Here is a 27046-nt window from a genome sequence, read left to right on the forward strand (position 1 = left end):
TCCTAATTTGTAGGATGGGAAATGTGTATAGAATGTATAAATGTCTTCATTTCTCAAAAATATAGACTCTTAGCTTTCATTGACACCCAATTTGACATGCTCCTTTGAACTTCACATGTTGGTGCTCATGGGTCCTTTTGGATGTAAATGTCCATTAGCATAGCTATAACACCAGCTGAACCAGTACATGACACTACTAGGCAGAATTGTCCCTATTTAAGTCAGTATGACATACTTTGCAGCCTACACTGGTTAGCTTACTCATTTCACTGTAGCATCTAGCTTTCTGTTGCTATCAGGGTTGGAGTCAATTCCAAAGTAATGACATACTTTGTCCCCGGGTTAGCCAAATGCTTTGTCATCACTATAGCAGCTAGCCGTGTTGCTATACACAGCCCTTTTCACATGTCTGTCTGTGGGGTGGGGCCCAGTATAAGTCAACACTTTTCATAGCCCAGCTCAGTAAAGTAAAAACTATCTTTAACCCTATTGTTGAAGAAGCGCTCCTATTAAACCCCTAGGAGGAACAACCCTACTCCCTCCTGGTTACACAGACTGACATATGAATATATTATTAACCATGGCAGCATTGGGGCTTTAGGGTAGCCTAGTGGTTAGAGCGTTGGACTAGTAACTGGAAGATTGCAAGTTCAAACCCCCGAGCTGACAAGGTACAAATCTGTTGTTCTGTCCCTGAACAGGCAGTTAACCCACTGTTCCTAGGCCGTCATTGAAAATAAGAATTTGTTCTTAACTGACTTGCCTAGTTAAATAAAGGTAAAATAAATCAAATTGGCTCCTGTGCCACGCTGGCTGCCCCTGTATGCACCATTTAAATGGTGCTGTGAGTAATGTTTCTGTGCCACCAATTGATACACACCCTTCTCGGGTGTGGCTATAGGACTCTGACTTTGTGTGAGTGCGTAGATCGTTTCAACTGGTTTCAGTGTCCCAATGTCCCGTTTTGGTAACGGCTGCCAGTAGCTCCCATTGTGTGTGTGTACCTGTGTACACAATAATGTTACAGTAATGCATGTTTATCCTATGCGTACTCCTCTTTGCAAATAACATTTTCAATGACAATAATACCTTGGACAATAATACCATCTCATTATTTCCTTCCTCATAAAAAAGAAGCCTGACAAATCCCGCCCCGTCCCCCTTTCCCATTATCATGTCAATCACAACCCAGTACAACTATGAGAAATGGAGGAGAAATCATTGTAACACATGAGCACTCTGCATTATGATGCGGGTTATAATGCATTGTCATTTTATTTTTTTATTTTTTATTTAACTAGGCAAGTCAGTTTAGAACATTCTTATTTGCAATGACGGCCTTGGAACATTGGGTTAACTTCCTTGTTCATGGGCAGAACGAGATGTTTTTTTTTAACCTTGTCAGCTCGGGGATTTGATCTAGCAACCTTTTCGGTAACTGGTCCAACGTTCTAACCACTAGGCTACCTGCCGCCCCATTGTAAGACTTGTTGTGAATATTTATAATGTCTTATCTCATATTGACCCCGGACAAAATAACATCCAGTTGGAGACGGTTGAAAGGTTTTTGAGAGAACATTATGAATCTGTCATGTTCTGAACATGTATAAGAACCGTTTATTGACTATAAACAAGGGGCTGTCATGGCTAGCATTTTGGGTTTGGTTATCCCCCACAGACCTGTTCACTGTGGAATGCATGAGGAATGTTGAAACGACGTTGGACGCAGGTAGGTAGACGAACACTGAGACTCTGGGCTAGACTCAGGTGAGCCGGAGGAGCGCTAGGTCAGACTCTTGTGAGCCAAAATCAACTACGTTTTTACCTCAGTGATACAGTTTTGGGTTATACTGTCTCGTGAGAAGTAGTAGTGCTTGGTTGGACTTCTAATCAGTAATAGTGTTTTGGAACTGTCTGATAAGGATGATAGTGTTTTTGTTACTCTTTGTTTTTGCTGGAATAGTGTTTGGTTAGCTCTCAGCTAATCAATATTTGTGTTTTGATACTTTCTGATAAGCAGTAGTACAGTAGCTTTGCCACAATTTAGTTATAGAAGCAATGTTTGGCCTAGCTAGTCTATACATTAACTACTAACAGATTGGCAATAGTGTTTTGCTATTATTCAATAATAATAATAATAATAATAGCAGAACAGAATTCTCGGTTAGACTTATGAAGTAGGCCTAGTCCAATAAGTTACACCCAGTCTTGTATCACAATCAGCAGGAAAAGGGACTGATTACAGTTTATAACACTTTAGGTTGGCCCCTGAGAGATGCATTCGTTTGGTTGACTGGTTTCTGCTGTACAGTCACTGTTGACATTAAGACTTGTTGTTATGCTGCCTGGTACCCGCCCTCTATTCTCTACCCTGCCAGTGCTTTGTGTGATTCTTAATGGACTGTATGCAGTAGGGCTGACTGTTTATCTATCTGCCTGTATTAAAGGGTATCTGGGTGGTTCTGGGAGCTAGGTGAAATAGCCTAACCTGTCTACGTATGTCTACATGGGTAGACACCTACTCAGGGATTTTCCCTGAGAGAGAGCCTTGTTGTTGTGACTGGTGGTTTTAATGGTGTGCCACTCAAGCAGATACAAATCCATTCAGCATACTTTTGTGTACACTAGTATGGGCTTAATGTCACTAATTTAATGTCACTCACCTGGTGTCCCAAATGTAAATCAGTCCATTATTGGAGAGGAAGAATGCTGTGGACCTTGAGGCCGGATTTGAGAATAGGGGGTCATAGGTAGTGATGGGGGGGAAATATTGATACAGTTACATATCCGGATATTATTTTTGACAATATTTGGTATAGTTTTGACAATATTGCAATAATATCTTTGCGCTAGTTGGCTGTACCTGCACCACAATTCCAGTGTAGACAGTGCATTCAGAAAGTATTCACAGCCCATGTCCATTACAGCCTTATTCTAACAATTGATTAAATAGTTTTTTCCCTCAATCTACACAGAATACCCCATAATGACGAAACAAAAACTAAGGCTGTGTCCTTAGGGTCATTGTCCTGTTGGAAGGTGAACCTTTGCCCCAGTCTGAGGTCCTGAGTGCTCTGGAGCAGGTATTCATCAAGGATCTCTCTGTACTTTGCTCCGTTCATCTTTGCTTCGATCCTGACTAGTCTCCCAGTCCCTGCCGCTGAAAAACATCCCCATAGGATGAGGCTGCCACCACCATGCTTCACCGTAGGGATGGTGCCAGGTTTCCTCCAGACGTGACGCTTGGCATTCAGGCCAAAGAGTTCAATCTTGGTTTCATCAGACCAGAATTTTGTTTCTGAAAGTCCTTTAGGTGCCTTTTGGCAAACACCACTAAGGAGTGGCTTCTGTCTGGCCACTCTACCATAAAGGCCTGATTGGTGGACTGCTGCTGAGATGGTTATCCTTCTGGAAGGTTCTCCCATCACCACAGAGGAACTTTGGAGCTCTGTCAGAGTGACCATTTGGGTTCTTGGTCACCTCCCTGACCAAGACCCTTCTACCCTGATTGCTCAGTTTGGCTGGGCAGCCAGTTATAGGAAGAGTCTTGGTGGTCCCATTCTTCTTCCATTTAAGAATGATGTAGGCCAATGTGTTCTTGCGGACCTTCAATGCGGCAGAATTTTTTTGGTACCCTTCCCCAGATCTGTGCCTCGACACAGTCCTGTCTCGGAGCTCATCGGACAATTCCTTCGACCCCCATGGCTTGGTTTTTGCTCTGACATGCACTGTCAACTGTGGGGCCTTACATAGGCAAGTGTGTGCCTTTCCAAATCATGTCCAATCAATTGAATTTACCACAGATGGACTCCAATCAAGTTGTAGAAACATGTCAAGGATGATCAATGGAAACAGGATGCACCTGAGCTCAATTTTGAGTCTCATAGCAAAGGGTCTGAATTCTTATGTAAATAAAGTATTTCTGTTTTTTTATTCTTTTTTTTATTATTAATTTGCAAACATTTCTAAAAATCTGTTAACGCTTTGTCATTATGGGTTATTGTGTGTAGATTTGATGTGGGATAAAAAAATATATATGTACTTTTAGAATAAGGCTGTAATGTACCAAAATGTGGAGAAGTGAAGGGGTCTGAAAACTTTCCAAAGCACTGTTTATATAGCTTGTTCTCCATCTTCTTTTTAAATAGGGTGCCAGTTTATTTTCAGCACTTTTATTTCCATGACTGATCAAAACTTGTTTTCTCATGGCTCTCTCTTGTTCCTCTGCAGCAGATATATGGTGAGAAATGTTTGGAACATGAATTCGCAATAAGGTCACAGTATCGAATCATAATACATATAGAATTGTGAGAATTGCAATACATATTGTATCGGCAGCAAAGTATCGTGATAATATTGTATCGAGAGGTCCCTGGCAATTCCCATCCCTAGTCATAGGCTGTATATAGCTGGAGTGTGGAACGGTATGGCTGGAAGAGCTATAGCGAATCAGTGTGTTCAGCTGAAGTAAGTAACCATGCTGAAGAAGGTCAGTCATCCTCTATCTGCTGCTGTGAGGTCACCGACTACGGAATGTGAATGAGATGTCAAAGGCCAACAGTTATCACACACTGGTCTGACATCAGCTAGGTGGTAAATGTTTCCCATTCCTGAGGCCCTCATATGCCTGGTTAACATTATTCTTGTCTGGCCTAGCTAGCAGTTAGCACACCAGGAGAGAAATCCCATTGGTACACATTAGCCAAATGTGCTACAATTCTGTTCATTACCCATGTGTAGTGAATGCAGACTAACTGATCCAACTGATTTTTCACTTAACTTGACAAACATGTCTCTGAGTTGATGTCTGGTGTGTACTTTCTGACACTGAATTAAGAGCTAAGGCAGACCGTGGTAAGTTTGGCATGACTATTAGCTTGTATGCTGTTGCCAGTGATGTATTAGGCCTTACGCACTACCCTCTGTAGCGCCTTACGGACGGTCAGATACCAAGGAGTTACCATACCAGGCGGTGATGCAACTGGTCAGAATGCGCTCGAAGCTACAGCTGTAGAACTTTTTGAGGACCATGCCAAATCTTTTCAGTCTCCTGAGGGGGAGAAGGTGTTATCGTGCCCTCTTCACAACTGTCTTGGTGTGTTTGGATCATGATAGTTCGTTGGTGATGTGGACACCAAGGAAATGAGAACTCTCGACCTGCTCGACTTCAGCCCCATCAAGGTTAATGGGGGGCCTGTTCGGCCTTCATTTTCCTATATTCCATGATCAGCTCCTTTGTCTTGCTCACATTGAGGGAGAGGTTGTTGTCCTGGCACCACACTCACTATAGGCTGTCTCATCGTTGTCAGTGATCTGTTGTGTCGTCAGAAAACTACATGATGGTGTTGGAGTCGTGCTTAGCCACGCAGTGGTGGGTGAACAGGGAGTACAGGAGGGGGCTGAGCTCTAGTCAATGAACAGCATTCTCACATAGTTGTTTCTTTTGTCCAGGTGGGAAAGGACAGTGTGGAGTGCGATTTAAGATTGCATCATCTGTGGATCTGTTGGGGTGGTATGCGAATTGTGGTGTTAGTGTTGATTTGAGCCATGACCAACCTTTCAAAGCACTTAAAAATGGTTACCGACGTGAGTGCTACGGAGTGGTAATCATTTAGGCAGATTGCCTTCACTTTCTTGGGCACAGGGACTATGGTGGTCTGCTTGAAACATGTAGGTATTACAGACTCAAGACAGGGAGAGGTTGAAAATGTCAGTGAAGACACTTGCCAGCTGATCTGCGCATGCACGTCCTGGTAATACGTCTGGGCCGGAGAGTCGCCCGGAACTGCTGGTGCTCTCATACCTGCTTCCGTGTTGCATGCCTCGAAGCGAGCATAAAAGGCCACGTCTCGGTGAAACATAAGATATATTACAGTTTTTAATGTCCCGTTGGTAGCTCTTAATCGTAGATCGTCCAGTTTTTTTTATTACAATGATTGCACGTTGGCCAATAATACGGAAGGTAGTGTTGGTTTGCCTACTTGTCAGCGAATTCTTGCAAGGCACTCTGCCCTCACCCTTTTTTCCCATCTTTTCTTCACGCAGAGAAAAGGGGATTTGGGCCTTGTCTCGACAAAGCAGTATATATAATTAGGTTAGGTTGGAGACTTTTATCTCCCTCACCAACTTCAAACATCAGCTATCTGAGCAGCTAACCAATCGCTGCTGCTGTACATAGTCTATTGGTAAATAGCCCACCCATTTTCACCTACCTCATCCCCATACTGTTTTTATTTATTTACTTGCTCTTTCGCACACCAATATCTCTACCTGTACATGACCATCTGATCATTTATCACTCCAGTGTTAATCTGCAAAATTGTAATTATTCGCCTACCTCCTCATGCCTTTTGCACACATTGTATATAGACTCCCCCCTTTGTTTTCTACTGTGTTATTGACTTGTTAATTGTTTATTCCATGTGTAACTCTGTGTTGTCTGCTCACACTGCTATGCTTTATCTTGGCCAGGTCGCAGTTGCAAATGAGAACTTGTTCTCAACTGGCCTACCTGGTTAAATAAAGGTGAAATAAAAAAAAATAAAAAAAGGTGTAGACAAACAGTGAAATGCTTACGGGTCTTTTTCCAATGATGCAGAGTTTAAGATACATTTGTTTATATAATATAGACACAAACAATAAATACACAGTGAATAAGGAGTTACAATTAGAGTAAAAAAAATGGCAATATACATGTTAAAACAGTTAAATGCGGACATGAACATGTGTTCATATAATCTAGCTTTCTACTAAGTCCTAACAGTGATATTCCAGTGTTAAATCTCTATATCTATGGTGTACTGACGCCAGTCTCTTGTGTTCAGGTTCCCGGGGCTTGGTTTGCTGTTTGCTATCTATAGTGTACTGATGTTAGCCTCTGTGTTCAGGTGTGTTATACTCTGAGTATACTTAACATTAAGAACACCATGACATAGACTGACCAGGTGAATCCAGGTGAAAGCTATGATCCCTGATTGATGTCACTTGTTCAATCCACTTCAATGAGTGCAGATGAAGGGCAGGAGACAGGTTAAAGAATAATTTTAAGCCTTAAAACAATTGAGGCATGGATTGTGTGTGCCATTCAGAGGGTGAATGGGCAAGATAAGAACTGCAACGCTGCTGGGTTTTTCAGGCTCAACAATGTTCTGTGTGTATAGAGAATGGTTACCACCACTCAAAGGACATCCAACCAACTTGACACAACTGTGGGAAGCATTAGAGTCAACATAGGCCAGCATCCCTGTGGAACACTTTCGACACCTTGTCGAGTCCATGCCCCCGACGAATAGAGTCTGTTAACAAGGCAACACTCCATCGTAACTCCTCCTCCACATTTACTGGATTGGTTGAACAGTGCAGAAGAGAACCTCCTCCTACAGTCTTCTCGTCAAGACCAGTATGTAGGGGATCTAGTTTCAGGCATTTATTTTACGCCTGCTACGTTAGGTTAGGTTAGGTTGGGCAGGGTTAATCAGTGTGGTTTGTTGGAGTAGGTTTTGTTGCATTAGAAATGAGAAGTGCAGTTTGTTTACACACCCAAAGCCACTTCCTTTGTCATGTGCTGTCGGTTGGAAGACAGGAGAAAGCTCGCAGTGAGATGCCCGTGTTCCTTTGCTGCCATGATCACGAGTAGATGTGCAACCAAATGCCTTTTGAATCAACGTCTTTGTTTCAGTTTTGTTTATAAACCATAATTCAATTTGAAATAAACATGAGTCATACTTGAGTAGCTTGGATCAAACCAGAGTCATTCAAGTAGGGTGCTCTGGTATAGTTTTGCCAACATAGAGATACAATTAGTTTTTTATCTGTATCTCTTTGGTTGCCAAAAGATGAGCCAGTCAGAATTCCAGGTGCCACGCCCAAGCCTCCACCCTCTATTTGTCTGTCATTTCATTCGCCGTCAGTCTGGTGTGTTGCCTAGTGCAAAAATATTTATCCAAAGAGAGGGTAGTGTGACTCGTTAGCCCACTTTCCGCCCCTGGGTGTCTGTGATCTCACTTTCCCCTCCCTACTTCCTCCCAACCCAGTGGGGACTTGTTCCAATACTTTACAGATGCATCCTTCCTTTCCTTCCTTCCTTTGAGGTTCATTACTGAGTATTACTTACTGGTGAAAACAGCAGGCCGCAACCATTATTTCACATATCTAATCACGTACAGTACAAATCAGCTCGCTAAGGCCCTTAGCTGGGTTTTGACAAGGCCTTTGTGTCAACACCACTCTCCTTCCACAAGACGCACTCTTAGAACAAAGGGTTCCAAAAGGGTTCTGCCTCTGTCCCCATAGAACCCTTTTTGGTTCCGGGTAGAACTATTTTGGGTTCCATGTAGAACCCTCTGTTGAAAGGGTTCTATATGGAACTCAAAAGGGTTCTTCAAAGTGTTCTCCTATGGGGACAGCCGCAGACCCCTTTTAGATTCTAGATAGCACCTTTTTTTCTAAGAGTGCATGATTAAGTAATGTTGTCAGAGTGAACATCAAATCGAATCAAATTTTAGTTGTCACATACACATAGTTAGCAGATGTTAATGCGAGTGTAGCGAAATGCTTGTAATCAGTAATCATCTCCAAGTAATGTTGTATGGCAAAATAAAGTTAATCTGAATAGTATAAGTAGTATACAGTTAGTATAGCGCAGGATTTTACGTGTAATAATTTAGTATACAGTTTGACTAGTGAGATTTCAAACTCTGCCACTCTTTCTCTCGCTCTCTCCACCTGTCTTTATCTCCCATCCTATCATCCCTGTGTAACAGTAGAATTGTTTTAATCTGGCTTGACTGCTTGGTCCAATTGAAACTTCTTAAAGATACTTAGCAGGGTATGAGACATTCACACACATCCTTGGGACTCATACCATAAGAAATACATTATGCTGTGCTGTAACCCTGGGACATTTTGAGACCCTGGAAATCTCATAACACATACTCCTCGCCTCCTTCTCAAAACCCATTGGATAAGAAAGCCAGAGGTCAAATCAAAGGTCCCGTCCCTCTCACCTTCTCCTCTAATGGGTTTTGAGAAGGAAGAAAGTAGAGAGGACAATGCAATTGAGATTCTCCAATAGGCAGTATGGGTGGAGAGGGTGAATGCAGGCTGCTTGCCCTGTGGGTCACCTCCACGAAAAGGGTCCCCTTAAACAAACTCCACCTGGTTTCTGCATTCCTCAAACCAGCAATGTTAGTTACCCTCACCGCTTCAGTCACAATGTGTACATCCCACATACACCAAACAGTGGGGATATGGGATGTGCTTGGTTACGTAATATCAGGAGAAAAGCTGTATAGAGGTCCTTGGACAAACTGTTTTGATTTTATTATATAATGCTATCAGTCCACTGACACGTGGGGTGTCAGTCTTGTCATATCATTTCCCCTTCTCTCTAGAGATCAGCTCCTTCTCATGTCTCAGTTGTAGAGTGTATAACAGGGGATGTAGAACCTCTGGGATACACAACTAAGGTTGGTAATTGACGGGTCCTCTTTGATGTGTGAACGTGAGCTAGGGCACGAGAGAAAGATTCCCGATTTCCTGTAATATTGGTTCTGACCAAGTCTAGATACACTTTCAAGGAAATGTATTGTCGACTCCTGTGGTCTTGAATATATAACTGAAAATTGATATCATTAAGAACAACAACTTGGGCATTATAACACACGGTTAAAATCCATTACAATTCAATCACTTTTTGACAGCACCCCTTTTGATTTGAACAACACTTTCCATACATATTTGCCTGTTTTAGAAGGGTTCAGAAAGTGACCTTTTGGACCTGAATACCAAAACATTCAAGAGATAAAGGTTTTCAGAGTTGACAGCACCACATCAAAGTTGCATACCATACCATGAGACATACATGTCTTCATCACTGGAAAAGTAAAACGCTTACAAACAGTATTGTTCAACTATTTTATCCTTTCTTGTAATACATTTTTTATTTTCTATTGTCATTTTTTTTCTCCCTTAAATGTAATTTATCAACAAAAAAAATGCATAAACTCTGATTATTTTCATACTTGCATATGTTATAGCTTAGACCCTAGTTTACATCATCTGAGGTGTTTGTGTTGTGGTCGCCATCGGTTGAAACACAATATGCTCTTGAATATAGCATGGGTGTCATGTTTTGGCTGATAAATGTACTAAAATGGGAATACAATTGAAATGTAGACATTCAAATGGTACCACAAACATGGTTAGAGGTACACACATCAGAGAATGTTGACTTGAATGGGAATATCTGTTTTTTTAAATTATACGGTCAATCCTCCATAGGAAACCTATTGAAATTATAGAGAATAGAATAAACATGACCATTTATGTTCACATTCGACGGTGGGTGGACAAGCAAGGTTTAGACAAAACTCTGACACTTTGTGGCTGTGGTAACTAGTGACGACCGCATCGGTTGAGACACAACATGCTCTTGAATACAGGGTGGTTGTCATTTTAATCATAGAAATACTATTCATAGAATGGACCTATCCCTTCACACCACTGGTAGACCATTGAAATGTGAATTTAATTTAAATGTTGACTTTTAAATACTACCACAAAGATGGCCGCCATTTCAAATTTTGTTTAAAGCACCAATATTGAACTTTTTGGGCAACCTGACCAAATTCACATAGAAATGTGAGTTATAGATCTGCCATTCTCAAAGAAAGCAAGTCTAAGATGCGGTAGATCTGTTCTATGTGCACTATTTCCATGCTTCCGTGCTTAAGTTAAACAATTTTGTATTTTACTTTCGGTTTTGAAAATACAATATTTTGGGCTATGGAAAAAATATTTTACAGTGGTTTAGATGGTGCAATGACTCTACACAATGATTGCTTGTTTTGTCACACAAACTGAAATTAGACAAACTATTAGAATTATAGCAAACATATTGCCTATTGCACCTTTTTAAATGCCAGTGTTGACCAGCTAAATTGCTGTGGTCTGAAGGGATAGGTCCATTCTATTAATGATATTTCTATGATTGAAATTACGCCTACCTTATGAGGAAATTGTACAGACATTTGAGCAGCATGGAATGTTTTGTTTTGCTGTGGTTAATTTCAAGTTAAGATTATGCTTAATTGCGTCAGTGATTCTGACAAGGATTAAGTCTGTGTGTCCTACTATAAGTGATACTACTCCGTTCATTTTATGTTTTTTAACTCTCTCCCTCTTTCTCTCTCTCTCTCCCCAGTCGCAGCCCAGACAATATTCATCCACTTCAGTGGCCCAGGTTGCCGTGAATCCAGCACAATTTGAGGTACCATTACTACACACTCCTTAACATATCTTCTCTCATTCTCTCTCACCATGCCCCTCTCTCTTTCTCCCCCTCTCACACACACACACACACACCTCTTCTTCCTCTGCCCAGCCTTCACCTTCTTTTCTTTGGGATAGGTCCCAGTTTCTGATCTGGCTTCCAGTGTATTTGACCCCTTCTTTGGGCGATGCTTGGTATTGTTAATATCTTTCCTGTTGCGACAGAGTAGCGGCTGCTCAGTGTGTCCCAGTCTGTGTTCTTACCATAACACCATAAAGGACAGGGGAAACAAAAAGCAAGATCACATAGAAAAACAACACTCCCCTCTTCCTCCCATTCAGGCAAAGAGTTGGTCACACCCAAATGTTCAGGGAGTGGAACAATGACTTTAGAATTAGATATAGGCTTATGTTATTCAGCTCATTTTGATTTTGCAATTGCTTCCAACTAGAATGTTTTAAACATATCCTGAATTATTCTATACATTTCCAATAGGCTTGGTATTTTTTGTTTATTTTGTGCTTGGCTTTATTGAGGGAAAACATGCAGCACTTGCAACAAGTTTTTAAATTCTTGACTCTGTATAGGTGATGACCTCCAGACATAATTCCACACCAGTGTTGTTATGTTGTCACCCATTCAGGAAATGGGCTGTTAAAATAGGTTGTTATGGAGAAGAAAATCCAATGCATTTCTAGTTCTGGGGGGTAGTAGCGATGTACTTGGCCAGCCCGCAACACTTGCACAACAGTCAGTGTCTTCCCCACTAATGTCAGTGCAAAAGCTCTGCTAAACAGTAGCACTCTTTTAGTTGCTTTCTCTCCAGAAAAGAGAAAGATTAACTACAGAGAACACCTATAGTCAGCACACATTGCACAGCACGGTCTTTAACTGGTCTCCAGCCCAATATTTATAGGGAACCACAGATTGGACAAACTTCCTTTGGTTGAATGTCGGTTTTTGTTGTTGTGGGGTTGGGCTGGCAGTGGGGGAACTGAAAGTAGTTTTTTTGTAAATGGGTTTTAATCAACATGCAAAACACAAGGTTTTATAACCTTGGTTAAGGTAGGTCGTTGACCACTCAGCATAAAGGAATTACCAAACTGGTTTCCCTAGAGAAGTTGTATCAGTTCCCTGAATCTCTTTCCTGAATCTATTCCAAAAGTCCTCTCTCCTATGCCCAAACAATTCCATGGTGACAGCAAAGGGCATAGATGCCAACCCGAGGTGGCGTATTCACGTGTCCCCCAACTCCATGACAACACAACATAAAATGTCACCTGTTCTGGTATCTGACGTAAAACCCAGGAAGAGTGAAAATGCCTTTGCCTTGTGAAGATGTGACAGACAGTTTGCCACTTAGGAAAGCTACTAATGTTTCACTTGTATCATATGCATGCACTGCATACCTATGTAGAGATGTATGCATACACACACGGTTATGTATAGTACTATATGCATCTGTACATACTCTGCCGTATCGTCTTCATTTTTACTTGTCAGTCATTTGTTGTTCGTTTGTTGAGGGGAAAGCATCACTAGGCACGGAATTTTATATAGATAAGCAATCGGATAAGGCAAGCTGAAAATAATCAAATGTTACCGAGCCAATCACAATCCTTGTTGCATTGCAGAGTGCATCTGCCGCCTCGACCATGACTACGAAGCCAAGGGCGGAGTCCGTGACAATGGGTGGAACCACAGGAAGTGGTGTCGCAGCGGGAGGAAGTCCTACTACAGCCGGGACAACGCAGAGTGGAGCGGCCAAAGTGAAGATGCCAGAGGTAGACTGGAGATTCTTGTGGGACAATCATGGCCTATTCTGACATCTTTCACTCTCTTCCCAAATGCGTTCCCATGGGCGTAGTGTACACTCTGTTAAATGGAATCTCACTCTTTACCATTGCCTCCTTCACAGCTTGGCCTAGGGTGTGTTCCGATCTGCTTACATCACTATTCACAATGACCCCAATGAGCTTATTGATTGACTGTGCTTTTTTTTTACATGCTGGAGTACGGGATTAGGACCCTTCACTGTCCATTGGTGATGAGCATAACATGTTGCTGGCTGGTTTTCTGAACCACGTTTCCATAATGTGTTCTACGCTTGCTTCTTGGTTTGTAGACGACACTTGTGTCTCCAAACGCTGCTGGAGCAGGTGCTACTATTATTGACATACCAACACCTGGGACCAGAGGCAGTCCTAAAGACACCCCAAAGGTAATGCCAAACATCCCTCCCTTAAATATAGTAATGGTCTCATCCTCTGGCCCTGGACCTCTTAATGGCCTGAATGATTGCTGGGTTTCAGATTCCAGGTCGATGTTGCCCGTAGGCACTGATCTAGGATCAGCTTACCCTCTCTAAATGCCTAACTTAACCAATTTGGGAAGGGAATACAAAACTGACCATACTTTAGTGTCTAGGGACAACTTTACCCTACTTTAGATTTTAATGTCCCCTGCACCTCATACTCACTGGGGCCCCATTCACCTTTACATATTTGAATTTAAAGGGTGCCAATACATTGAATCTGCTCTGTTTGTGTTGTAGCCATTGACTTTTAACTCATTCCTCTTAAATATAGACTGCACCCATGCACCCTGCCAAAGCTACACCTCCTGCCCCTGGGGGAGTAAACATTGTCGGAGTGTCGGCGACACCCTGGAGAGCTGACGTACCGAAGCTCCAAGAGTCCCCGAAACAGGCAGCCAAGGTAGATGGCAGACTGTCGATGAGTGTGGGGCGAGGCCGCTTTCTTCTCAATCTTTTATTCTTTGCCCGGCTTGGCTCTCTTTTTAAACTCACTCCCCCTTTCAACACTCTCTTCCTGGGTCACTATTCCACGTCTTCTTCGTCATTAATCTCTCCCCGTGACCTTGAGGTTTAAGTCACTCTCTTTATCTTCATATTCTTCCACGCCTTTTATATAGTATCCGTTCTCCGGTTTTTCTCTCCGGCGATATCCTTCAAAACATATCTCTACTTTTGGACTTCCTTACTTCTGGCCCTCGGGTGTCTGACTGGGAATTGAACGGACACTTCTGCTCTAATGCGACTGAGTCTTACCAGCATGTCCACACTTGTGTTACGCTCAACACGTCAAGACAAACGGTGTCTGACACATCACCACAGCGAAGGCACAATGGTATTTCCACCTTTTAAACTTTTTCTTCTGGTTGCGTTGCACCACATCTTGTATTGCTTCTGGCTTTGTTTACCTGGTTTAGGTTGATTGGGGGACCTGTTGTTGTATTTCTGTTTTCGCTGTACCCTCTTTGATGCCTTACGGGGGTGCTTACTACCGTCCTAATACTTTTCTTAACGGTGGCGGCAAATTACATTCTGATTAGGCACTTATCTTATCATGGTGCCTTTCCTTTGTCATTACCTACAGGCGATAAGCTGTTAACTATCGTCCTATCACTCTACTAAACTTTGACTCTAAGGCTATGCGCAGCTCTCTGAGCTCTGCTCTGCACCTCGTCTAATGGCGTGCACCATATGCCTTTTTATAGAGTGTGCCCACCACATCAAGCAAAGCTGACATGGCTAAAAAGGATCTTGCTAAGTTGCCCCAGGCTGTTTCTGCAGGCGGTGCCGCGGCTGGAGGCCCCTCTCAGAAAGGTCCAGAGACCAAGGTAGACTCCGGATTACTGTTCGATATTAACTACGCTATAGTAGAAGACGACTCTTGGGGGTGGGGCTATCCCTGGTGTTATCATTGATCACTTCCTGTGTCCTTGTCATTCTTTCCCTGTTTTCACACAATGTAGCTGTGAATTAAAGCAGTGGAAGTGGTGAGGAATGTTTACTGTACCATTCTATATTTTATTTGATGACAGGAAAAAGAGTGCTTTTGCTCCTGCGTGAGTATTACCTTTGTGGGTTTGGTTGAATTGAGTCCACAGCCACCCAGAAGCTCAGTTGGGCATAGGAGCTGAGCAGTGTCACAGATTGTAACCCAGTGTTGTATTCACTAACCTCTCCTGCTCCGGGTTGCAGGTACAGGTGGAAGTAGGTCCCCCAGCAGCCAAGACAGCCAAAGAGGTAAATCATTGCTCTATCTTTTCTCTTTATCTGGGTTTTATATTGCACCAAAAAAAAAATGCATGGCATGGAATTTGCGTTGCTTGTGTTTGAGTTGTCGTGTCATGTGTAGGAGCTTACTGCGGACCCCTTTGATGCCCTGGCTAATTTCCTGCCCTCGTCAGAGCCTCTCACCCCTGCAGCCCCCGTATACACCGGGCCAGAGGTTATAGAGGTACAGCACCCTCACATAGTGTGTGTGTGTGTGTGTGTGTTTGCGCATGGTGCGAGTTGGATAGATGTATGTGTGTGTCCACCCAGTCCCCAAATGTAACAATGTGTGTTATTGCATGTGTCACACAGCATGGCTTGACCCATCAGGAGGGAGTGATATGTGGGGGGAACAACTGCCCACTGCCCCCAGGATACCGATTTGAGGACATGGTCAGTCCCTAACTCTTAATCCCCCTTCTCCTCAAGTCTCCTTCCTCTTGCTCCTCCTCGTCGTCATCATCATCACTTATGTTGCTGTTAGAGAGCTTTACGTTTGTGTGTCTTTAGCGTTGCGCTACAGTACTGACTTTGACATTACACATTTGACTGGAACTCTTGGTCATCAGGTCTCTTAGCCCTTAGCCTATCCCTGGACACTTGGACACTTGACTTGATAGGTGTAAGCAATAGGGCCAAATGTCCACCAAGCTGATCCGAGACCAAGATTGAGCTACTACCATATCAATGCAATTCTTTCAGATCTACATGATGTGCCCTAGAGGGTCAGAGCCAGGGTTTGTTTCTGGACCAGGTGGGGAAAAGCCTGTGTGTCGTTACCGCCCTTGAATAACCTTTTTGTCATTATTTTCTGAACATGATCAGAGTTGATTTAAATGTAGGCGTACTCAACTATGTAATTAATTAACTTATATTATATAGAATAATTTCTGATTTCTTTTCATTTTCGTAGGCCCCAGTTGCAGATGTCAAGCCAAAGGATGTCCCAGTAAGTCATTGTATTTACTACCAGGCGATGCACTGTATGCTGTGGCGAAAACACAGAGATATTGACCCCCCCACCCTCTCCTTTCCTCTTTCTCTCTGCCTCTCTCTCTCAATCTTTCTCACATACACACACGGACTCACGCACACACACTTCATGAACAAAATAAACCATAGGCCTGATGCCCCGGTCTCTTCTGACAGTGTTGGATACCTCTACAGTGTGGAATGTTGCATTGCGCTGAGGGGTGTTGGCTTTGCAAACAACAGTAGGGCCATCTCAACCAGTCGGTTCTAGTTCTGCCACAGCCTTTTGTGCACACACACTACAAGAGGATACATTGTCAACACACAATCACTCATTACTCCACGCCTATTCACCCATACACAGACCCCACATTTGTGTAGGAAGTGACGTGTCACATTTTGTGGACTATCCAGATAAATTTGCTCTTCCTCTGAGCGACCCAGCCCAGCCTGGGAGACAGCATATGAACGGTGACGGTCTAGTGAATCCAGCTGTTGTGGTTTCATCTCACTGTGATTATTTTCTGCCGGATTTAAAGCTCTCAACATGAAAAAATACAAAATAATTTCATAGAATTGGAACAATTACCACTTTATTTTGGTCACTGACGGACGAAATTGTGCTTAAAGCTGAAGTTGGAACGAGTCTGTCTGCATTTGAATGGTGTCGCTCAGTGGACGTTTCATAGAACATTCTCTGTCGGCAGTTAAATGAAATAGTATTGTAATATTAAGTATGATCATATTTATTGTGAATGTGAATGTTGTTTAGAATTTGATTGTTACTATATTTAGAAAGCATTTTAGTAATTTTAAGCCATATTGCCCCACTTTGTTTTAAATAAAAAGAACATCGTTTGGTTATGTCTATTTTGGCGGAAATCAAAATGTTGCCCGATTATTTAATTAAGTGCCAAATAAAGTAACAGGGTTGACCGTAACAGGGTTGACCGTAACAGGGTTGACCGTAACAGGGTTGACAATTTCATCTTAAATCAGCCATACATTGTGACAGGGGAAATGGAAGTTTGTTGTGTGCAATAGGGAGTGGCAATTAAATGCAAGCTTTACAAAAACGTTGAAATTGTTAAATAAAAATGTGCCTGTCTAAGTTTTGACGTGTTTACACCAGAACATGGTCAAAAACAGTAGAAACCGCTCACCTGCTTTTACTCTGTAATTTGACTATTAGATGTTCAATGTTTCTTTTGGGGGGAAAACATATTTAAAAAGGTATAGTTTCTCCATATTAAATCAAGAGTTCAGTACACATAACAGGGTTGACCTTAAAATGAGGGACAGATGTAAATGAATCACTAATCACATGACATAAATAATAATCTTCAGAAATGTGTCAGTCGTGTGTGTGTGTGTGTATAGGTGGCAGGGAAGTCAGGCGCAAGAGAGTCAAACGGAGTGTAAAATGGAGTCTTTTAATGAATGTCCACGTAACATGCTCCATAACACTAATAAGAATAGAATATAAACAAACATGGGTACGAGGACCCGTCGCGCACCTATACAATAAACACAACACTGACAATAAACAATCTCTGACAAAGACATGAGGGGAAACAGAGGGTTAAATACACAACAGGTAATGAATGGGATTGAAAACAGGTGTGTGGGAAGACAAGACAAAACCAATGGAAAATGGATCAATGATGGCTAGAAGACCGGTGACGTCGACCGCCGAGCACCGCCCGAACAAGGAGAGGCAACGACTTCGGGTAGAAGTCATGACAAAATGACTTTGTCAAAGCAACAAATTAACTAGGGCTGTACGATGATGGTGAAACTTGGCGAAATGTTGTTGTTAAATGGGTTAAAATACACAGGGTTGACGTAGGGACATGTCAAAATGCTGAATTTTGCCACTTTGATTTCTTCAGATTTATTTAATTAATGTTGTCTATATAAAAGGGCACTTCATTTAATATAACAGGCATTTCAAATTCAATATTGGTGCACTATTTCTACTTTAAATATTTAAAGGGACGCAAAAGAAACCCATTTCGTGGAACGACCCATACACGCACTTATTCACCCTCTGTCCCAACTTTGGGCCACACCTTATCTTGCACTGTAGTTCTCTCTGTTGTATACCTCTGCTTCTAAGAAATTCTTTGGATACGAGGCAAACTCTTTTACCGATCAAGTATTTGGCCAAAGTGAGTTGTCTAAAATTGGCCATTGGTTATGTGTTTTAAAAATTTTTTTAGAATACAACTGATGCTAAGTAAAGGGATTCTTTGCCAAGTGCTTGGTTGCGAGTAAGATCCTAGGGAATGTAATGGGTGTGTCAGTACTTTTCCTTCTGGTCTGCTACGTGTGGTCTGGTCTACATTATTCTGCCCTCTTTCAATGGTTGGAGTTAGTCTAAAGCGCCATCTAGTGGCAGATTATGAAATCACAACGTTTACTGTAATCCTTTGTGTATAACTATGCTTTGTTTGTTTGCTTGTATCAGAAACCCATGAGCACAGATGAAGCTCTGGACTCCCTCTCCTTTGGGTTCACGACCTCTACTGCTCCCATCCCTCAGAAACAGGAGAAGGTGAGACTTCACTATTTCCAGGTTATAATCACTTATGGGTCATGTTTCCTGAAACATACATTGGGTAACAGGATCGTTATTAGTCCCATAGTCTTTCGGTTGAGACAGCGGTCCCGACTCTTCATGTTTAATATATGATAGTGATACAATTTCATCTATTAACAGAAAGTGGAGGACTTGGCTGCCATTGATGCTTTGTCTGCTGGCTTCTCCAACTTCGCTCCCCCTCCACCCGCTCCCATCAAGGTAAATGAAGAGCGCTGATATTTTACTCGACTCCTCCATTGTAAAACTATATTCTAAAAGAAATTAGCGTGACATGGTAAACTCTTATGAAAAGCCATGTCAGGGAATGTCAATTGACATAACATGGTCATAATGACACCTGGCAACATTTTGGCTAGGTTGTCGGACTGCTGACTTTCTAGCCACCTACTGGTTACTATGTCATGGTACTATGTCATGGATGAATAGCCTGCCCTGCATACTGTTGCAAACAACATGACAGTGTCATGTAATTTTGACGCACACCAATGTCGGCTGTAATAGGTTATGACAACTGTTATGTCATGTAAAGATACGCTCCTGTGAAGACCACTTTATAGTGAAGGGTTCAAGTGAGCTTTTTACCAAAGGGTTTCCCCATCTTCCTCTCAACTAGAACCCAAGCAGCAGTATTCAACGGACTCAAATAATCTCTCTCCTCCATTCCAGAAAGCTGAGTTTAAGTCTCCCGTTGTGACCAAGTCGGCTGCTCCCCCCGCGGACAAGAAAACTAAGGTGGAAAAGGTAAGTAACCCCAAAGAAAGCAAGTCCTACGTCATGACCACACATTAATATGCCATGCGTAACAATGTCATCAGCACTGACAAACGCTTATGTCCACTGTTATATTGGGATGTCCATCATTGCAGCTCAGCCAACGGAATCAAATAATCTCTCTCCTCCATTCCAGAAATCTGAGTTTAAGTCTCCCGTTGTGACCAAGTCTGCTGCTCCCCCGGCGGACAAGAAAGCTAAGGTTGAAAAGGTAAGTAACCCCAAAGAAAGCAAGTCCTACGTCATGACCACACATTAATACGCCATGCGCAACAATATCATGAGCACTACATAAACACTGACAAACACTTATGTCCACTGTTATATTGGGTTGTCCATCATTGCAGCTCCGCCTGTCATGCTTTGAGGCGGGTTGGGTTCTGTACTGTGTCGGCAACAAAAAATATTTCCATGCAAAATATGTATTCTATGTAATACTTCTGTCGGGTCATGAAGCTGTTATCTATTGACGTTTGTTGCGTTTCAGTTGGCTGACTCCCCAATGGACACCAAGCCTAAGACAGATGAGGTTTGTCATAGGAGGGATACAGTTTCTATCTAACCAATGAAATACTGTTACTGTTGTACTATGTATCATCCTGTGTGCTTGTTGATCATTCAATCTAACCCCTTATGTGTCCCCCTTTCTCTGTCTGTCCTTTCTTTCTTCATGTCTCTCTCTGTCCCTCTGTCTGTGTCTCTCCAGGGTATGTCCCTGGATGCTCTCAATGCTCTGGGAGACACGCTGGCTGCTCCAGAACCAGCGCCCGAACCTCCCAAGATCAGACCTGAGGACATTGTCACGGTACACTTGACTTGTATTCCGCCTGTGCTACATTTGTGTGTGCGAGTGCGTACGCGTGTGTAAAATGTTTTGGTGCACATTTCCGTTCTGCAGGAGGGCAAACTGACATCGGAGGCGGGTGTGTTTGTGGGTGAGAGGGACGACACTATCCCACCAGAGTACAGGTTCCCCAAGGACAAAGTCAAAGACCTGCCTCCTCCCAAGAAAGAGGTGAGCCTTCTGAAGCCATCAAAAGCCTCATGTCGCACACCTATAGTAAATACCAGTGGCGACCTCCAAAGGGATCTGATGTTATAGTATACTGAGATTTGAGTCACAGTACTCATACTTCTCCCCTCTGTACTCTGTTTTCTCTCTCATTCTCCAGCCTTCCATGGACTCTGGCGAGGCTCTGGACATCCTGTCAGGTGACTTCATGTCTTCCTCTGTGGCTCCATCTGTCCAGGCTCCTGTCCTCTGCCCCCCAGCTCCTCCCAAACAGGTGAACAGCACCCTCTATCATTGGTCGTTCACTTATCAAACCATCCACTAATTGGTCAACTCTGTTATGAATTGATTTACCCCTCCAATAGTTTCATTTTCTATAAGTCTATTGGTAATCTTCTAAGTGAAAGTCACTCCAGTGCCATTACTTTAGGGCTATCATAATATGGCATGTGAGTAAGAATCAATAACAGCCATTTTGTCAATCTTATGACAGCCTTAGGAAGGCATTATAAGCTGTAAGTATGTGAGTCTATCTCTCCCAGGCCAAAATAGATGATTTAGCAGCCCTGGATGCCTTGGCTGGAGACTTTGTGGCCCCTACTAAGGCCTCCGCTGTCCAGGCCCCCGTGGTGCCTCACTTCGACAACCCCCCACAGGTAAACTCACAGGTGTTTTGTATATGTTTAGTTATGTTGTGTGTTCATTGTATTCAAATCATATTGTTTGTGTGTGTATGTGTGTACAAGTGCTTGTGTAGGTGTGTGTGTACCTTGTGTATTGCCGGCTGTCGGGTCATGGTGTGTGTATGCCATATGTACAGTATACCTTGCGTACTGTCATATCATATGTGTATGTGTTTTGCTCTTGCTTCCTGTCTATAGAGAGCCGTTTGTACATTTGACCTTGAAGCCCCCAGCATGGCCCCTGTTGTACCCGGAGCCACTACTAAACCCGGAGCCACTACTAAATCCGGAGCCACTACTAAACCCGGAGCCACTACTAAACCCGGAGCCACTACTAAACCCGCTACCACTACTAAACCCGCAGCACCTACTAAACCCGCAGCACCTACTAAAACCACCACTGATGAGGTAACCACGCTACGTGTAGACACAGGAGAAATCTAAGGCGCAGTAAGAGACTCAACTGAAGAATAAATGTCCCTGCACACAGCTGATCCCTGTGTGTGTCTCTCTCTCTCTCTCTCCAGGGTATGTCCCTGGATGCTCTCAGTGCTCTGGGAGACACTCTGGCTGCTCCAGAACCAGCGCCTGAACCTCCCAAGATCAGACCTGAGGACATTGTCACGGTATACATACACTGAACAATAAAGTTATTCTATTCAATTCTTACAATGACTAGCTTACAGTATAGTACATAGTGTAGCAGTCCCAGTGAAATTTTTTAAGGATAGAATTCATTTAGGCTCTGTTGTGTGTGTGTGTGTATATACATGTGTGTTTTTTTTATTTTTATATGTGCTGTATAGGAGGGCAAACTGACAGAGATGGAAGCTGTGCTTGTGGGTGAAAGGGATGACACTCTCCCACCAGAGTACAGGTTCACAGAGGACAAAGGCAAAGACCTGCCTCCTCCCAAGATAGAGGTGAGCCTCATTTACGCAAAGCACAGGTCATTGGGAGATCAAAAAATACATTACTTTTCACTATGAGAAGAAACAGAACTAAATATAACCAGGAGTTATTGGTGTAAGGGAATGTGATAATCTTAACTGTCTCTCGCTCTCTCGCTCTCGCTCTCTCTCTCAGCCCTCCATGGACTCAGGTGAGGCTCTGGACATCCTGTCAGGTGACTTCATGTCTTCCTCTGTGGCTCCAACTGTCCAGGCTCCTGTCCTCTGCCCCCCAACACAGGTGAACAACACCCTCTACCATTGGTCACTCACTTATCAAACCATCCAGTGATTGGTCTGCTCTCTATAAAACTATGACCAGCCAATACGTGTTTTTATGTCTGGTTGCTTTAAGTGTCTCTTCGTTTTTCATCGGTAGCAGAACAACTCACTTAACATATACATTTTCCCTCCATCTCTCCTCTCCTCCTTTGTGTCTGTAGGCCACAGATGACTTTGCCTTGGATGCCCTGGCAGGGGAATTTGTAGCTCCAACTGTTGCCCCTGCAGTCAAATCTGCTGCTAACCGCCAGGTACTGATACACACACACACAATGTGAGATTATTGTTGTCCTATGCCTAATTCACATTTAGTGGCTCAGTCAGGTACCCATTGTCAGCAGTGACATGTAACCGTGTGTGTGTGCAGCTGTCTACAGGGACCGTAGATGCTCTGGATGCCTTGTCAGACACCTTAGTGAACATGACTCCTATCCCAGAGCCCGTTCCTGTCTCAGTCAGGGACATCGTCAAGGTACTTATAAAGAGTGATATGAAGGCTTCATTAAGCCTACACATGATGTATTTAGTTTAAAGTGTGACCGACTGGAAATTCACTCTTGTGCAATACAACTGTTGAAGGCTATTCCTTGGTCAAAAAAATAAGCCTTACCTCACTGCAGTGAAACCTTTAGCCTATATGAGCTAATGCTATCTGTTGTTTTACCTGAGTCTGCTCTCTGCTTATTCTAGGAGAAGAAGATCATGGAGGAGAAGCTTATCAAGATGGGGGAGAGAGATGTCAGCCTTCCAGCTGAGTACCGGCACACAGAGAAAGACCTTAAGGTAACATATACAGGGTTGTAGTAGGAAATAAAAGGGGTATTCCTGAAGATGCTAATGTAATGTGCTAATGCTAGCATAAATGCTAACGCTAATACGTGGTAAATGCAATACACCAAAAAAAATGGTAGTAAACGGCCCTTACGTTATTTTTACGCTCTTCTATCGAAAATATGCAAAAACCAAGTTTGGGAAACGTTAATATTTTTTTTTATTTGACCTTACTAGGCAAGTAAGTTAAGAACAAATTCTTATTAACAATGATGGCCTAGGAACAGTGTGTTAACTGCCTTGTTCAGGAGCATAATTACAGATTTTTAACTTGTCAGCTCGGGAATTCGATCTAGCAACCTTTCAGTTACTGGCCCACCGCTCTAACCACTAGGCTACCTGCCACCCCAGGTGTAAGTAAGGCTGTATATTTTAATAAGGTTGTGTGTATTTTCTCCTCACAGGCAGAGGCCAAAGCCCAGGCGGATGTTAGGCCCAAGCAGGTAGCGTTTCTGTCCAATTGTATCTATAATCGTACAGATCAGTCATATTCAATGTCATACTGTGTTGAACACAGTGCCACTCATAAAAGTCATATTGAATTCATGTAAACCGTATGTACACTTGTGACCCGTCTTCCTCCTTCCTTAAAGCCATCTATGGATGACAGCAGTGCCCTCGACCTCTTGTCTAGAGACTTCTCTTCCTCACCGTGTCCTGCTGCAACCTCAGTAGTTGTGACAACAAAGCAGACACAGCCCAGTCTGGAGGTACGTACACAGGGCCCGATTCAGACCTTTTTGACGCGTTTTGATTTAAGCACTTCTCAGTAGTTGGTACACAGACTTACCGAATGCATGTGCATCACGCACTCTCCAGGTGTTGCTCCCTTGCACGCTCTCTGCATTTGAGGCTACTAAGCCCATGAAGCTGGTCTGCAAAATTCTTGATATTTTTTTTTTTTAGCTCAGACTCCATGTCATTATCAGATAAGACCTTTATGTGCCTCTGCTACTCTATCATGGCCTCTCTTTCACACAGGTACATGTTCATCTTCTTTTTTTTGTCAATATACTTCTTCAGTGTCATTCAGTCTATTTTTTTTCATCACTTGCTGCTGCTCAAATGGACTTCTTCTCTTACTTCCTTGGCTGCTCTTTCAAGAACCTCCAAGGGGGCCTGCTTGTTTTCCGTTTGTATAGACAGGGCATGATGATGTCTGCTCTGTAACAATAAAAAACTATCTTGAGTTCATATGCATGACACCTTGCAAAAATACTTAGCATATTATGCATTACCCATACCCATTGGGTGCGTAACCTGGGCCGTCCACCCACGATGCTCAGAATGACTGAAATCCCATTTAGATTATGGTAATTAATTCTAACAGAACAGGCAAGTCGAGGATGCAATGATTTGCGGTCCTTCTAACCTAATTCTGATGCGCACTTTGAAGATGTTATACTTACTGTCCACATTTACTTATCCTCAGCCAACAAGACGAGTAACGAACAGCAAAATCACTAGCCTATGTCAATCTACTATTCCCCATAGTAGAAAATTTAACCTACAACAGTGGAGGCTGGTAGGAAGAGCGATAGGAGGATGGGCTCATTATATAGGAGGAGGATGGGCTGGAATGGAATAAACGGAGCGGTATCAAACATATTGAAACCGCATGTTTGACTCCGTTCCATGAATTACATTCCAGCCATTACAATAGCTCCTATAGCTCCTCCCACCAGCTTCCACTGGAGGGTGAACTTGCCATTGATTCTCTGGTTATGGAGCAACAGATATGGTTGTTGGTTGTCTTATAGCGCCCTCTAGTCTTATTGAGACGTATTACAAGTCTCCCGTATCACTTTACCATAGCCCTCCCTGAAGTTATATCCACACTGAACAAGGTGTCAATTTTGTTTATTGCAGAGCGACAGCAAGTCAAGGTCTAAGTCAAAGGTAAGAACTAGACCTTAAGAAAACCAAATGAAATTAGATCCTAATAATCATTTGAGTTACATGCCCATATTCATGTGATTTGATATAAATGTCCTCTAATTGACTTGACCTTTGACCTTTTGTCTCAGAAACAACAGGAGGAGAACCCATCAGCCAAAGACCACCTGTCTGGAAAGATGAGTTCAGATGTAGTGCCAGGATCCAAAAATAAGGGTGGCAAGAGCTAGACCTCTAGGTAAGGACTTGACCATCAAGTACCTCAGGAGCACAGATGTCAAAAGTAGCCTACAAGACTCAACCAACTTGAAACAATGTGACTGTGATACTGCAATGCAGGCTTCTATATGTACTAGCATACTTACAATTTAGTCTGATTTAGTATCATAGTACAGGATTATTTTGTCGTCTTCTGTGAGATTGACTGATGTATGTTTTTTTTTTTCAGGTTTCTAGCGCACTACATGTCCCCTGCCACATGGAGGCGCCACTAGAGGGAGCTGCTGTGAACGATGATTCTATTTTTCTAAATGGTGGAGAATGTATACTGGATGAAAAACAAACATAACCACACACACACACACACACACAGACACATGCTGTGTGCAATGCCTTTCCTGCTTGGTTTCGCACATGACAGAAGATTGTACTTGTTTTGGTTTCTTTCCTTTGAGATGAGAGCAAAATAAAGAGAGAGTGAGAGAGAGAAGGCGAGAGAGAGTTTGTTGTAATTTATTCCTCATGAATGACAGAGCAGCTGTCCAATCCTGTGAGAAAAATAAAATGGAGGTGTTGCCCTAGCTAACAGTCTGTATTGCCCGAATGTTGCAGTGATGTTGCGAATGTTGAAGTGATGTTGCTTCAACATTGCTACAATGTTGGGTAATAGTGAGCGTGATCTGGGTAATAGTGAGCGTGATCTGGGTAATAGTAAGCGTGATCTGGGTTTAGGAACAGTGTATAGTGGGTATATAGGATTGTGATGTCTTTGCAATCTTGCTGTACACAGAAAAGCATGTTTTCTATTATGTGGACAGCCAACATAAGACACTAGCGTACAGCATAGTCTTGCTTAGTTTGATGATAATACTTAGTTTACAATATTGAAATGTGTAAAAGGATTTACAGGAAGTGATCTGCTTGGTACGGATGCATCTGATAGCTCATGCAATACTATATATTTACTTTCTTGATAGATATCGCTTTACAGAAGGGTCTATATGTGTGTACTTTGCCTCGTAGAAGCATGTATTGGTTTCCGAAAGTGCACTTACAAGTAAACTTGGGTGGTCACTACCTCTGTAAACTGCCTTTGTTTGTATACTGTAAAACAGTCCAAGAGCTATCACTTCTACTCAAAAAGTCAAAAGCTGGTATGACAGAATTCTACATACAGTATTTCGGTGCAGGTCTCAAACTCAAAACTTGAGAGATATTTTGGAAATGGGAATTCTAATTTAATAAAAATGTCAAAAATAATTGGTTTGCTGTGTGTATTCAGTATTCAAGTGTCTGTAGTAACTGCTTGTGCCTCAACAACAGAAAAACAAACATTTTGAAGCTAACATGGGGTAGCCTAAATGTACTTTGCCCTATAAAATGGCAATAAGAAAATGTCAAAAACAATTAATGACTAGTAGAATACACAATTGGGAAGAGGGTAATTTGGTATAGGGAACCTACTGTATATT

General features: G+C 42.6%; 1 protein-coding gene across 23 annotated transcripts in view; it reads left to right on the forward strand.

Annotated features, from left to right (window-relative positions):
* LOC112233761 (calpastatin-like) overlaps positions 1 to 26834 on the forward strand; it is a 69453-nt gene extending 42619 nt beyond the window's left edge. For 8 of the 23 annotated variants that reach the window (XM_024401582.2, XM_024401588.2, XM_024401583.2 and 5 more), the window contains 30 exons: positions 11204 to 11269; positions 12907 to 13056; positions 13398 to 13493; positions 13861 to 13989; positions 14792 to 14914; positions 15279 to 15323; positions 15436 to 15537; positions 15666 to 15746; positions 16267 to 16302; positions 18796 to 18882; positions 19048 to 19128; positions 19597 to 19671; positions 19838 to 19912; positions 20189 to 20230; positions 20408 to 20506; positions 20600 to 20716; positions 20874 to 20987; positions 21256 to 21369; positions 21595 to 21804; positions 21924 to 22022; positions 22203 to 22319; positions 22483 to 22587; positions 22790 to 22879; positions 22996 to 23100; positions 23319 to 23411; positions 23864 to 23902; positions 24053 to 24169; positions 25329 to 25358; positions 25487 to 25593; positions 25804 to 26834. In XM_024401582.2, the coding sequence (XP_024257350.2) occupies positions 11204 to 11269; positions 12907 to 13056; positions 13398 to 13493; positions 13861 to 13989; positions 14792 to 14914; positions 15279 to 15323; positions 15436 to 15537; positions 15666 to 15746; positions 16267 to 16302; positions 18796 to 18882; positions 19048 to 19128; positions 19597 to 19671; positions 19838 to 19912; positions 20189 to 20230; positions 20408 to 20506; positions 20600 to 20716; positions 20874 to 20987; positions 21256 to 21369; positions 21595 to 21804; positions 21924 to 22022; positions 22203 to 22319; positions 22483 to 22587; positions 22790 to 22879; positions 22996 to 23100; positions 23319 to 23411; positions 23864 to 23902; positions 24053 to 24169; positions 25329 to 25358; positions 25487 to 25585 (2736 nt within the window). In that variant the 3' untranslated portion in view covers positions 25586 to 25593; positions 25804 to 26834. The remainder of the gene's footprint in view (positions 1 to 11203; positions 11270 to 12906; positions 13057 to 13397; positions 13494 to 13860; positions 13990 to 14791; positions 14915 to 15278; positions 15324 to 15435; positions 15538 to 15665; positions 15747 to 16266; positions 16303 to 18795; positions 18883 to 19047; positions 19129 to 19596; positions 19672 to 19837; positions 19913 to 20188; positions 20231 to 20407; positions 20507 to 20599; positions 20717 to 20873; positions 20988 to 21255; positions 21370 to 21594; positions 21805 to 21923; positions 22023 to 22202; positions 22320 to 22482; positions 22588 to 22789; positions 22880 to 22995; positions 23101 to 23318; positions 23412 to 23863; positions 23903 to 24052; positions 24170 to 25328; positions 25359 to 25486; positions 25594 to 25803) is intronic. The other 15 variants (XM_024401601.2, XM_024401603.2, XM_024401604.2 and 12 more) reach the window with 11 other exon arrangements.
* The last annotated feature ends 212 nt before the right edge of the window (positions 26835 to 27046 follow it).

Source organism: Oncorhynchus tshawytscha, linkage group LG02 (assembly GCF_018296145.1).
Source record: "Oncorhynchus tshawytscha isolate Ot180627B linkage group LG02, Otsh_v2.0, whole genome shotgun sequence".
Lineage (NCBI taxonomy): Eukaryota > Metazoa > Chordata > Actinopteri > Salmoniformes > Salmonidae > Oncorhynchus > Oncorhynchus tshawytscha.